Raw genomic sequence first — 14,984 nt, forward strand, 5'->3', positions numbered from 1 at the left:
ACCTACAACACAAATTTATAAATTGGGGCCTTACTGGCACTACTGAAACAAACAGAAACACTCATGAATGTCAGACTATAAGGAAATAGCAACACATGTGTGATGGCTGCCCACAGATCTCGCCCCACCCCAGGTCTCTGTCAGATATCCGCCACTTCATTGTGGGAATCACGTAGAAGCTCATGATTGATCATCCCTGTGAGATCATGTGGATAATGATCACAGATTGATCAATGATTGATCACAGGTTTAGCTGGTTAAATCTTTGATAAATTTTAGCTCCTTTCAGAAAACAATATTCTGAAAAACAGACAAATAACAATGTGATAAGCCTCTTTCATAACAAGTTCAACTCTTGTTGCCACACTGACCATGCTCATATCAATGAAACATATTCCTCTGAAAACTGAAAAACAGTTAACAATTAATCAATCTTGTGATCTACTGTTTTGACATTTGGAAGGCGAGTGGTGAGCAGTAACAAGTCCACATCCCATTACTGTTACTACAGGAGGAGAGAAGTGTGTTACACTTCTCTACAATCAATGAGCAGTTCAAGTATGATGCTGTTTCACCAACCACGAGGAATAATAAGAGCAAATATGGAATTCAAACCTATGATTGTAGGATTCTGAATTGCCTTAGGGATACAACTCCGCCATTTTGAGGCAGGTAAACCTTGAGGCTGCTTGAGACAGAAAATGGCCACATACGGGGTAATGGACTTAGGGAGTATCAAGGACACGTCAGAAGCCTTCCATAGTGTTGAAGGTACGTAAATAAACTTACAACCAAAGTTCTTAGGAATATTTGGTAAATGGTAAATCGCTACATGCTGATCCTCTACCTCGGAACTAGTGGAGATATGACAGTAATGATCAAATTGGCCTATGGGTATTATGATAGCCTATGGGTATTATGACAGCATGGTGTTCCAGACACATTCTGTGGACACAAGTTGGACAATACACCGACATCCACCTGCCTACTCAGTGATAGAAGCTCACAGTTTTAGCCAACTAGTCCTTATAGTGATAACATATAGCAAAAACCCTAAAAAGGGCAATTTTCTACTAGTCCGTAGGACATGTAGGAGACCTTAACTATTGGGCAGTTTGGCAAGGACTATAGGACTAGTGCCAATTTCTAACGCTGCTACTAAGTTAATACCTAGCTAGAAGTGCACCATGTCCATTAGCATCACTATAGATATTCTAATCAACTAAGTGGACTTTACCTCATATCTCCCAAATGAAACTTCTGTAATCAGAATCCTGTCATATCACATACATCCACAGCACTGAAGATCTCCACACTACCCTGTGACAGCGTTAATACTACTTGACAGCAGTCCTTCCCTTCAGCTCAGAGTGCCTCCTCCTCAACGTGTTGTCTGCATGATACCCGGTCTGTTGCAGTATGCGATAAACAGGATATAGCCTCTCCACTCAACCACACTGCCTCTCTGTCCACATGTGGAATATTTCATATATATACCATGCATATACACTCAAAATAGCATACCAGCTGCAGACAGACACACTTCAATTACCACGGATACTCTCTTTCATGACATTGTGTTTCTTAATGTTTAATCTGTATACATGGTATAAATCTGTGTCTATTTAAGGGTGGGAGTAAAATGACCTTCCCCTATCGCTTGTCATTTATGGAAGACCTTAAGCCGAAAGACAAAAGGCAAAAGCACTTTATATTATATTCTAAAATGTCCATTTTATGACCTTCCCCAAATATGTGTATTATTTTTTATGACCCTCCCCAAGAAACTATACTCAAACTTCTTCGTTAAATAATTGACCAGTCCCTAACTCTTCTGCAAGTTAGTTATCTGGGCCCGGTTTCACAAAGTGATCTTAGCACAAAGACTGTCGTAACTCCCATTCTATAACAATAACTTAATATGATAGTCGTAGTGCTAAGATCGCTTTGTTGAACTGTGGCATATGAAAAAAACTGTACTTTCATCTCCCTATTTATATACCTGTTTCCTGTGTCTGTGTAGAACTAATGCTTATAACAAGAGCTCACTATACTAAGTCCAAGTCACATTGTGTGATCTGTGTCATTGTGTGATCCGTGTCATTGTGTTTCATTGAGCCCATGACAGGAAGGGCCATCGTCAATGCTACTAACCATGGTATGTGTGATTGCTGTGTTATAGAAACCCAAAATATTGCTGACTGTAGCTTAAAACAACATTGTTTTCATTTCAACAGTGGCCGGATAGTCTAGTGGTTAAAGCATTCGCTTGTCACAGTGAAGGATCTGGTTTGATTCCTCAAATGGACACAATGTGTGAAGCCAATATCTGGTGTCCCCAGTCATGGTTTTGCTGGATTAATGCTAAAAGAAGAGCAGTGAGTGTGTGAGTATGGTTTAGCGCTGCATTTAGCAATATTCCACGGCGGGTGACACCAGAAATGGGCTTCACACATTGTACCAATGTTGGGATTCAAACCTGGGTCTTCGGCAAACACTTTCACCACTAGGCTACCCTGCCGCCCCCAAAAGAAGAGTAGAACCCCTCACTTGATTTCACCGAAATTGCAGCAGCCTAATTACCATGGATGAAGTTTACAGACAATTAGTACCTAAAACCTTTTAACATATAACAGCGTATGGACTTGAGATTTCATCATTGGTCACTGGTCATATGTTCTTTGTTCACAAACAATCACTGATAATGATTATGTAGTAGTTATTGTCTATTTTCCAGAACTGACACATCAAAGACTTTGTTATTATGACTGATTTTTCTTCACACATTGTAAACAAGTCTAATCATGTCGAAACCTGATAAACATCTGTTCAATTAGCACATCTAGATTTAATATTTCTTCATCTTTGTTTTAACAGCATTGTCCAAGCAATATGATGGTGGCCTGTAAATAATTGTACCAGACAATTAATCCCGTGATAATATAATGAGAAACGACCACACCATCAGAGTCATCAAAGTCTGATCACCAAATGACACACAAACATGATGAAGTCGCCTCATAAGACAAGTATAGGTTACTGGGGACCAATTCTTACCTAAAATACCCATCAGGTGCATATTTAGGGCAGAAAATGTACATCAAATATCAATTTTCTCCATTATCCAACATACACATTAATCCATGCATCCAGGCAAATTGGAAAAATAAAATACTGTTACTGGTCCTAATGTCAATGAAATACAATTCACCTCTACAAAGCCATAACATCAGTTGAATATTATGAGTAGGTTGGTCATGTTGGTTGGTTGGTTTGTTGTTTAAAGCCGCACTCAGCAATATTCCAGCTATATGACCGCGGTCTGTAAATAATCGCGTCTGGACCAGACAATCCAGTGATTAATATCATGAGCATCGATCCACGCAATTGGGATAGACGACATTCATCAACCAAGTCAGCAAGCCTGACCACCCGATCCCATTAGTCGCCTTTAACAAGCATAGTCGCCTTATATGGCAAGCATGGATTGCTGCAGTCCTATTCTACCCCCGATCCTCACTGGTCTATTATGAGTAGGAAAATTTTACTTCCAATTTGGTAATGATGACTGACATTTATTTTTATAGATTTGGACCAAATATGGCCTCTGAGCAGAGATAGATAAGTCACGGGGAGTGCAGCATAACACATGTGAACATGACAGAGACTTAACTAAGCCTGCTCAAAGGCCGACATAGGATCAAGTCTACAAAATGTCCCCAAATTCCAAAAATGGAATTGAAACTTCCCAATTTATGTTAATACATAAAACAATGAGCCAATTATGAGCCAATATGGCTTTGGAGAAATAATAAATATTTCATTGACAACAAGAAGAATAAATAGGAAGAGGTTGTAAGACTTTGTGGTATATTATTGCATTCAATGCAATCTCAAAATACAATGTTATAATAGGCCTCTGAATTTAATCCCAATTTTGTTTGATTTTTTCCCAGTTCTCCTACCAGGGGCACTTAGTTGAGAATCCTGGCTATAATCCCTGCATGATGAGAGCAGTAACAGAAATAGCCTGTCTTCCTTGCACCAGTAGACAGTAGAACTGTGTTAGCACTTCATGACCTGACTTCTCCCACTCCCAGCACAATGACAGTCAGAGACAAGCATACATCACATGACAGATCATATCGCCTACTTCCAAACTGACACAGGAAATTATACTTCTTTCCAACAAATTGAAATCACTTTGTCTACAGACGCGATAAAATCTGAGTAATTCTACATAATTTGTGGTCCTAATTGGATGGTAATTTCAGGGCTCTACACACATGCTGCAGGTGAGATGAACACAGCCCAGCTGATGACGGAGAAGGAAACGATCCAGCTGGAAGATCTACACAAGTGTTGGGAATGAGAGGCGCTCAATCAAATCTGAAAGTAATGTACCTGACTATCTTTCCAGAACGTGACTATCTCTAAATTAGGTTGTAACTTCGGTTTAACACTGTTTTGAACAGTATATCAGTTAAAATACAGTGTGTCCGCTTCATCAGGTTGATGTTGGAGGAAGGCCAAAGTGATGCCGACCATTGACGTTTAAACATTCAGGGAAACCCCAAATCATGGTATGGTGCTGTTGACACTAGAAACAATAAGGGCGAGCTGGGATACAAACCCATGATCAAAGGTTTCTGGCAAGTCTGAACACAATACTGTGCAGCCAACTGCAGTGCCTTTAATGGCTAGGCAACCTGCGAGGCCCTCCACTAATCTGAGATGAGGTGAGATGAAATAAAAGGAAGTTTGTTTGTTTGTTTGTTTGTTTGTTTAACACTGCACTCAGCAATAACCCAGCTATATGACAGTGGTCTGTAAATAATCGTATCTGGACAAGACAATCTAGTGATTGACATCATGAGCATCGATCAACGCAATAGGGATAAGTTGACATGCATCAACCAAGTCAGCGAGCCTGACAAACTGATCCTGTTAGTTTCCTCGCACGACAAGCATGGGTTGCTGAAGACCAATTCTAATCTGGGACTGAAATGAGGTTTAAATTCACGTTCAAGATTATTGCATGTATACAGTGATGTGCGTGAGAGCATGTGTAGTTTCTTGTACTTGTAGCATGTGTTGTAGTCCAGACTTATGAAAGTTTAATAGTGTTAGCTCATTGACATACCTTGATAAACCCACTCAGTATACTGACTGAGCCAACCAGTCCTTGATTTATCCCGTAATGCAGAGCGCCAGGCAGGTAACAACAAGTTCCATATTTTAACATATTTTGATTACAAACATAGGTTGCTGGCATTCTGTATTCACACCCGGGAATGTCCACGGGTAGTTATCAATATTGCTGACAATGCATGAAGCAGGCCTCAGTGAAATCTCCACCAAGGGAAACACGGAGAAGTACTTGGTATCTCTTTGCCAAGTTTCCACCTATTTAACATCAGGTCAGCTACCTGCTTAGTTAATCAGCAATTCCGCCGCTGGTCTTAACCATCAAACTCTGTGAAGGATGTAAATACCACTGGCTCTGAAACCCGATCAGCCTTTACACAAATCGTCTCTACAACTTTCTACCCATCTCAGTGTTCCTGTAGGGATGAGGAGATACATGAAGCTTCAAATTTAAAAAGTATTCAAATTTATATTTTTTAATTATTATTTTCGATTACTTCAATGCACAGATCTTAAAAATGTGTAGTCATGAATATGTAAAATATTTTCATTCTATTTTTTCAATTATGATTTTCAGCCATGTCTGCAGCTGCTGGATCTCAAAACCTGGGTCCACTTGCACAAAGCGGATCTTAGCGCTAAGATGATCGTAACTCCCATACTTTAACAATGTTTAACATAGGCTTACAATAGTCTTAGCGCTAAGATCGCTTTGTGCAAGCATGGCAAGTGGACCCAGAACATGAACACATGATTTTATCTTCTTTTCCTCTTATAATGCCAACAATCTTAATGCAAAATATCACATGCAGAAAGATGAATCTTCAAATGAAATAAGCAGTTTGTGTTTTCTGTTTTTCGGCCAACAACTACTTTTGCTTCTAAGGAACACGAATAATAAAAATAAACACTTGGTATAATAAATCAAACCTGGTGAGCAATCAGTGAAGGTTCTCAGGTTGGCAGAGAAAGTGTTAGCCTCCATGTGCTGCCTGGACCAGATCACCCACCACTTATCTTATTCAGAATTCCGCATACCACACTTTGAATTCCGGGATCCTGTCCAACATGCAAGCTTGCAAGTTGTATCTTCGCTGTAGTAAGTGCCCCTGGCACTTAGAAAATTAACAAAAAGTTGCCCTTATAAAACCATAAAGAACAAGTTCAATTTGTTTTCTAAGATTGAGCGATTGTGAACAATGAAATTTTAAAAATTCTATAATAGTTACCAGGCAATAATATACCCTCTGGGCTACTGTTTTCTTTTGTTCTAAGATTGAGCGATTGTGAACAATGAAATTAAAAAAAATTCTATAATAGTTACTAGGCAATAATATACCCTCTGGGCTATAGTTTTCTTTGTTCTAAGATTGAGCGATTGTGAACAATAAAATTTAAAAAAATTCTATAATAGTTACTAGGCAATAATATACCCTCTGGGCTACAGTTTTCTTTTCTGAACAAAATAATTTGGGATCGTGAATATTTTTGGGGGTATTTTTTTGTAGTGATGACTGAGGCCACAATTTCATTAAGAAAAACCAATACCGTATTCAACGTAATAAGCGCCCAGGGCGCTCTCAAAATTAGAAATAGGGGGCGCTTATTAGAATATTATTTTAAGTTGAAAGATCGTAAATTTCGTGGTTTATGCTAACAGCCTGAAGTGTTTACATACGACAGATATATTTTTCAAGAATTTAATTGCCCATAATTAAGGGTAATATAACACACGAGTGCGTATTATTCACGAATAAATAAGTCCTGAGTACATTGATCAATCGGAAGGGGTGCTGATTGGGATTGTTCACTAGCCAATATATTAGCAAATATCGCCGTGGGCGCTTATTAGAGCGGGGCGCTTATTACGTCGAATACGGTATATATATATATTCATGATCCCTAACTTATTTTGTACAGTATATTACAAAGATTTGTAATATACACAAGAAAGTATGAAGTGTCACGTAAATTTGCGGGCTTGGTTCAGGGCTCTTACAGACTGGGCTAGAAGTTAGTCAGGAGGCATTTATTGGGACAGGGCAGGTTATTTTAAATAACATTGACAATCATCCACTCATGAATACAGTATTGACCAAACAAATTCTTTGAAAAGACCTATTGTAAATGATCTCACATTCCTTGGACAAAAAACAGGGTCAGTAGAGATTCCAATGGTGGAACTGCTGACCCACAGCAATAACGTCAACATTAAACATACACTGGGAGAGAAATAGAGTTCCATCAGCTTTTGAAATTATGCCTTGGTATGTTTTAATGATTGATAGATACTAAAAGTGACATAAATTCTTCACGAAAAGAGAAATTAAGAGGTTTCCCCACTTTCAAGAACGATGAATAATATACCAGACAACCTTTGAAGATCGCTCAGCCATGACTTAACCCAAACTCTTTAAAATATGTTATGCCCGCAGTGTAAATAATCAGAAAATCCATAACTTATTCTCAGCTTCAATTCCCCAAAACATGCATCTGAGCTCCAGATCAATTTTTTAACCATTGATTATTATTTACTCACATGTCTTTCACACTGGATATTGACAGTTTTCTTTGGCTATTCAATATATTTCTACTCCCTTGGATCCAAGCTATTGGGTATTTTCACACCAGTGAGTTAACCTTTTTTTAACATAACTCTGATAAAAAATGTGGTTTAAAGTGAGTTCTAATTTCCATCTGTTAGTGTGCTGCCCTAAGTGTGTCACATAAGCTCAAAATAGCAATACTCATTAAGGTTTGGTTTGTTTGTTGTTTAACGCCATATGACGGCGGTCTGTAAATAATAAAATCTGGTACAGATAATCCAGTGATTGACATCATGAGCATCGATCCACGCAATTGGGATACGATGACATGCATCAACCAAGTCGGCGAGCCTGACCACCCAATCCTGTTAGTCACCTCTTACAACAAGCATGTTAGCCTTTTACGGCAAGCATGGATTGCTGAAGACCTATTCGACCCTGGATCTTCACAAGTCCGAAACTTTACAATAAGCAAGACTCAGCAATTTGTGAATCATTCACTGCAGTAGAGTTCAAGTGTACTCTGCATTCATTACCGTATTCAACGTAATAAGTGCCCACTCTAATAAGTGCCCATGGCGATATTTGCTAATATATTGGTATATATAGTGAACAATCCTATAATTAGCACCCCTTCCGATTGATCAAGGTACACAAGACTTATTTATTCGTGTATAATATGCACTCTTGTGTTATATGCACTCTTAATTATGGGCAATTAAATTCTGGAAAAATATATCTGTCGTGTATAAACATTTCAGGCTGTCAGCATAAACCACGAAATTAACGATCTTTCAACTCTTTTTTTCACCAAAATAATATTCCAATAAGAGCCCGCTTTTTCTAATTTTGAGAGCGCCCTGGGCGCTTATTACATCAAATACGGTAAATCAGTATATATAGACCTGAAAAGACATACAGGTAAAGGTGAGATTGTGTTTAACGTTGCGTCCAAGATTATTGCACTTACAGTTATATAGCGATGTGCATGCACGTGTGTGTGTGTGTGTGTGTGTGTGTGTGTGTGTGTGTGTGTGTGTGTGTGTGTGTGTGTGTGTGTGTGTGTGTGTGTGTGTGTGTGTGTCTGCTTGTACTAGTCTGGACTGAGGCAGATTTATAGTGCTAGCTCACTGAGATACCATGCCGCAGTTTAACATGAACATCCCACTCAGACACAGTAAACCAACTTAATGCCGTACGCCAGACAGGGAAACAACAACTACCATATTTTAACGTCTTTTGGTATGACACAGCCAGGGATGGAACCCTCGGTCCACGAGGCAATGGCTTAAATGGGTATTTACTTTTTAAAAACTTTCATGCATTTTAATACACAAGCAGCTCAAAATTAAGTGGGTTATGGAGAATAATTTTGCATACTTTACATAAATATGCAGCTTATTTGGAGCACAGATATACATGCAGTGTGTGACTTTAACCACCGAAACCAAATCTTGTAAAATTCTGTTTAGTCTAGTTAGCTCAGTAAAAATAGTCCATATGATAATACTAAACTCTACTGAAACTGATGGTTAGAGCCATGTTCTGGCTAGCAGACTTGAAACATTCTTGCACAGACTGCAAATGACTCAAAATGAATATGAATCAAAGAGCCCCTTCAAGTCCTTCTCCGGGATAGAAATTATGTTAGGTCTTCAATGAATTATGCAAGACTAGGCAGGGTGTGAAGTGGATTTAACGCTCCCTTGAACCGATTTTAGTTACATCACAGCATGACAGCTTAATGCGTAAGAACAGGCCAAAGTGATGCTGGTCCTGCATCTATGATGCATGTTCACAACTTGGTACCCCTTTACATGTCGGGGCTGGTGTAGACTTGCACAAGTCTCTAAGGCAATAATTATTATCTTAAATCATAATTTCTAGATTATGTAAACAAGATGTCCCTAAAAGAGACTGGGGTCTACATATCTAGACTTGCCTATTAGGATAGAATTACTAAACATCCATGGACTTTTCTTTCAATACAGCCTTGGAGCAAGGCTAGGGCTGGTGTTGCAGGAAGTGTGTGAGAATACATCATGTACAGCGAGAGTGTGATGAGAGTCTCCATCTCCACAGCTCTTGTCAGACACGACTTTTTCTCGGACTGAGTGTGTGATGAGTTTTCAGGGCTGTGGCTGAGGGTGCTACAGGTGCAACGTTCCGCTCCATGTGTGGAGATGGCGATGTTGCTGTGCACTGATCCACGTGTCAGGCTTCAATGTATTGCCAAAAACAGCTGTTTCATCACATATCAAATTTATCTTAAAGTTTCTTTCGAGATAACAGACTCCAAATCATGTAGAAGTTTTAGCAAAGCCTTGACAGGGATTGAAATCTTTTTATGAGTGGAAACTTTTAGACCTGTGACAATGTATTACACCTCAAACAATTTTCACATCAGCATGATATTACCGTATTCGACGTAATAAGCGCCCCGCTCTGATAAGCGCCCACAGCGATATTTGCTAATATATTGGCAAGTGAACAATCCCAATTAGCATCCCTTCCGATTGATTAATGTACACAAGACTTATTTATTTGTGTATAATACGCACTCGTGTGTTATATGCACCCTTAATTATGGGCAATTAAATTCATGAAAAATATATCTGTCGTATATAAACAGTTCAGACCGTCAGCATAAACCACGAAATGTATCTTTCAACTCTTTTTTTTCCACCAAAATAATATTCTAATAAGAGCGCCCTATTTCTAATTTGAGAGCACCCTGGGCGCTTATTACGTCGAATACGGTAAGCAGTGTTTGCAATTAAGGGGGTCACATGGGTCCTTGAGATTTGCCCCTGTAGAAGAAGAATCTAGAGACTGCCTTAATCATCACCCCTTGATTTCATGTTCAGGGCTCCAGATAAGTTTTTAAGCCATCGGGTTACTCACATGTTATCATTCACACTGGGTATTTGATCGTTTTCTTGGGACATTCAATACATTTTTTTCTTGGATGCTGTCTATTGGGTATTTTTAAACTGATGGATGGAATTTCTTTAAAGATAATTCTTCCTCAAGATGCTTTTTCAGGTAACTTCTTTTCTTCTCTTCATGTGCTGCCCCAGTGTTGTGTAAGCTCACTACAGCGTTACGTCACAGTAGCAATAAGCAAGAATTAGCCCTATTGTGCATTATTCACTGCATCAGAGTTTATATAGGTGATGCCTGCATTCAACAACAATAATAATGACATGTGCATTAATAATATGCCAAATTCCAGGCACCAAGTCATAGCGCTACACCACTATTACCCCGGTCAATGGATCAGTATGCACTTGATTTTCATTCTCAGCTCCTTGGGGAGTATACAACCCAAGCTGCCTGTGAAGCTCCAGAAGGTCAACATGTGCCCCTGTGTGGGTCAGGACCGAAACCTTGAAACTCTCAGGAGCCAAGCTGCTGAACACGGTCACCCATCCAAGGACTCTCCATGACCAACATTTCTTAACTTCACCTCATTTGTGGCCCGTGACTACGTGCCACCATCAAACAGTAGATATTGATGTGTACATATATTTAGAGAGCCTACTTTATGGAATTACAGTGTAATATTATTTGTTTTGGGTTTTGTATACAAGCAGCTCAAAATTTATCGGGTCATTTGGATGTATTTTGTGGCTTTTTTAGAGCTCTTCACTCAAACGAACAAATAAATAGAATATTTCATGACTGAAAAGGAAATTCTTCAACATGCTCCATCATGAAATACTAGGTAAGAATAACAAGAATAGCTCTGACATGAAAGTTGGAAATAAAGATGCAAATATTTGAGTAAAACTGTTTCAAATTGCCATATAAGGCCTGAGTCATCGTCACCTGAAGATTCAACCCTGAGTATTTTGGGTGAGCTAGCCGTAAAGTTCAAAAACCTGGCCTTAAAGTTCATAAACCTGGCCTTAAAAACGGCCCATGGTTTTCTCAGGTAATAAATCAATTAACAGTGTCTGAGATTCCGGGTCCTGGGGTGCTTGAGGTCTGCTTGGGTATCCAATGATCGGATTCTGAAGCTTTTGACGACATGGCCAGTGTAACTTTGTATCACCAATGGGCAATGTTTGTATGTATTTCGTTTTATGCCGCACTCAGCAATATTCCTGTTGTATGACAGAAGTCTGTAAATACTTGAGTCTGGACAAGACAAATCCAGTGATTGATATTGTGAGCAACGATCCACGTCATCAGAGCACTAGAAGTGTAACGATATGGTGGAGTTGCAAACCTATGGGTATGATCCGATTGGTATTCTGATACAGTACTTTTATGTCATGAGTTGATTCTTTGTTTTTGCAGGTGAATCTTTTTTTTTAAATTTCAGAGATTGATGATAGGATGTTGGAGGGATGAAACATAGCCTAGAGGGCATTGTGAATGTTATGCTATTTATAGACAACTGGGAAATACGGGAGAATGTGTGTAAAGCTGGTTGTTGAAGAGTTTCATTTACTTTTTTATATCTAATTTTTCACGTTTTTACACCAAAATAACATGTAATGTAACGTAACGTACTTTATATGGCACATATCGCAATATAGGGATCATATTGTATCATTGGCATGGAATCAGGATACAACTTTTAACAAGCACCTACTAACATTCCTGATTCATTTTGAACACTCCTCTGGTGTACTTAGTATATTCTGAACATAAGTCATGAATAAACAATTGACTTTAGAGAGAGGTAAAATGTAACATATGATACACAGTCGAGCCTTGTTATCTCAGATACCGTTATCTCGATGTACCGATATCTGGAGCCAATTCTTCGGTCCCGACTGCCTCACTGCATCTCTATCATGCCTCGTTATCACGAATGTCCCGATATCACGAAGTTACAGCATGGTTCTTATAAGTTCAAGATAATGGGGTTCGACTGTAAGGGATTACACTTTCTTACTAAAGTTTAAATTCTAGTACTTTTGGGGGGTGAAGCTCGATTCAGGTTTCAAAACCCACACTCTCAAGATAAGGCACCTAGTTGCCAGGAAACATATGCCACAGCACAAAAAAATCATAGATATTTCGGATAGTCTTGATTCATGCACCTCTCACCATCTAGGTATTGTGTTAGTTGTGGCAAAATTTGTCAACCAATGTTTTCAGCCTCTCTGTCAAGCCTATTTATCACAAGGCTTAGGGGTGTCATGGTGTAGCATCAATATCCCACAAAAACAGAAAGTCAATGGTGTGTATCCAATTCTTTAACAATACTGTGACAATCAGCGGGTAATAAAACCATGATTGATGTGGCTAGAAGCTCATTACGACATCCAGAGCTCGCAGGCTTCTATCTCCCCATTTCAAGATTCCGTCTCCATGTTTCAGTAGCGTTCATAGTTGCCCCAAATAACAAGTTGGTAGGAGCATGATGTCACGCATGAACAGCCACACCTTAGGAATGTGTATCCAAACTGACGTAAGGCAAAGAAACAACAGGATTATAAATTATGCTATGAAGTGAGATGACACACTTTTGTGGCAATCGCACCGCACGACAGTTAGCACATCTGTCAATGACGAAACGACCAGGATCATGTTTACATTCAGGACATCACTGCCCCTTGACCTTTCGAGAAGTATGCAAAATGTCTATTGTGTCAGTCATGTCCTGTCGCTCTTGTGCATCTGTGTAGCGAGATAAGAATGGTTGTTACTCACCGAGATCGTCCATGACTCGCTGCTGTTTACTACTCCCGCTACTGACGCTTGAGCTTTGCATCAACCTACAAACTTCGCGAGACTTCCGCAGGATACGGTCAGTTCGAGGGGGAAGGGCGAACGCTACCGTGTCAGCGCGGCACAGTGCAAGCCCGCCGCCGGCGTTTAAAGGCGTGGGACTCACGCAACTTCCGAAAAGTTCTTAGAAACGTCAACGAACGAGATCAGAGAACAATCAAGAAGTAGTCTAGAGTTTCTCAAAGTCCATATCCGCCATGTTTGTGTTGCGGTGCTTGACACTATTTTCATGAAAACTATCTTTGATAACATTTCGATGCGAGTCGTCAGTTGATTTTAACTTTTATATATGCAAATAATTTTTGTAATAACCCCACGAATACTTCGCAAATATAATTATACTAAAAATGTACAAATATACATTCATTTCACCATAATTCTCAAAATCATATCACTTTAAATGTAAGGAATGCTCAAATCAAAGAGAAATACTATAGATCTCTATACAACTTTAAAAATCCAGTTGACACTTCCTGTTGACGCGGATCCACCCCCTCTATAACATCTGATGACATGTTGTTTGCGCATGTCCTACCATTGATTCGTTTGGTTTGTGAACTATGTGATTTTTTGCAATATATATATATATATATATATAGAGAGAGAGAGAGAGAGAGAGAGAGAGAGAGAGAGAGAGAGAGAGAGAGAGAGAGAGATATTGCGAGGTGGGACAGTTTATAGCCACAAATCCCCTCCGCTTCAGGATAGAGTGTATTGAGTGATATGCATTTACGCCGCTTTTAGCAATATTCCAGCAATATCACGGCGGGGGACACTAGAAATGGGCTTCACACATTGCCCCATGTCTGGAATCGAACCCAGGCCTTCGGCGTGACAAGCGAACGCTTTAACCACTAGGCTACCCCACCGCCCCTTGTATTATATTATATTAAACTATATTGTATTTTATTGTATGGTATTGTATTGTATTGTATGTTTTTGTAATGTACGTTAATTAAATCGCAATAACACCTGCATGCAACGTAAAACCTGTAACGTCACATATATTTTTTACGTTTGGATACAACGGACTAAAAGCAACTAGACAACTCGTCCATCTATGACTAATACATGTTGATGGAAGCCATGGTCATTATAGAAAAGCATTACACAGTGCTGTGACCATCCCGTCAATAGTGTGAGGTTTTACGTGTCTATAGTTCGGCTTCACGCTATGGCGGCCAGCCCCAGTCAAGACACTGTGGCCTCAACGTCACATTGTCCCCGCTACTTGCATTGGTTTCAAATACTCTGAACTTGAACTCGACGCTAACTCGACTTCTATCTGTCCTCAGTCCACCCCATACCTTTTCTCGAACACCCGTGCCATCACTACCGATAGTGATTCATAAACACATGCTCGTGATGCAGTCGGAATTGTACAATCGACTCTGTTTTCGGCAGAGATTTCTTTTGAGTGAGTGAGTTTGGTTTAACGCCGCTTTTAACATTATTCCAGTTATATCACGGCGTGTCAGCTTAATTTGGGAGGAAAGCCCGAAGTGATGCAGGTCTTAGACGTTTACCTCTTCGGTGAAACCC

The 14,984-nt window shown here is 39.5% G+C and overlaps 1 protein-coding gene across 2 annotated transcripts in view; it reads right to left on the reverse strand.

Moving 5' to 3' along the window:
• LOC124140235 (paxillin-like) overlaps nt 1-13,654 on the reverse strand; it is a 72,151-nt gene extending 58,497 nt beyond the window's left edge. The window contains exon 1 of one of the 2 annotated variants that reach the window (XM_046507684.2): nt 13,365-13,654. In XM_046507684.2, coding sequence (XP_046363640.1) covers nt 13,365-13,425 — 61 coding nt within the window. In that variant the 5' untranslated portion in view covers nt 13,426-13,654. Of the gene's footprint in view, nt 1-1,237; nt 1,427-13,364 lie in introns of those variants that run through there. The other variant, XM_046507687.2, reaches the window with a different exon arrangement.
• Between the last annotated feature and the right edge of the window lie 1,330 nt (nt 13,655-14,984).

This window comes from Haliotis rufescens, unplaced genomic scaffold, assembly GCF_023055435.1.
Source record: "Haliotis rufescens isolate VD_foot unplaced genomic scaffold, xgHalRufe1.0.p SCAF_15, whole genome shotgun sequence".
Lineage (NCBI taxonomy): Eukaryota > Metazoa > Mollusca > Gastropoda > Lepetellida > Haliotidae > Haliotis > Haliotis rufescens.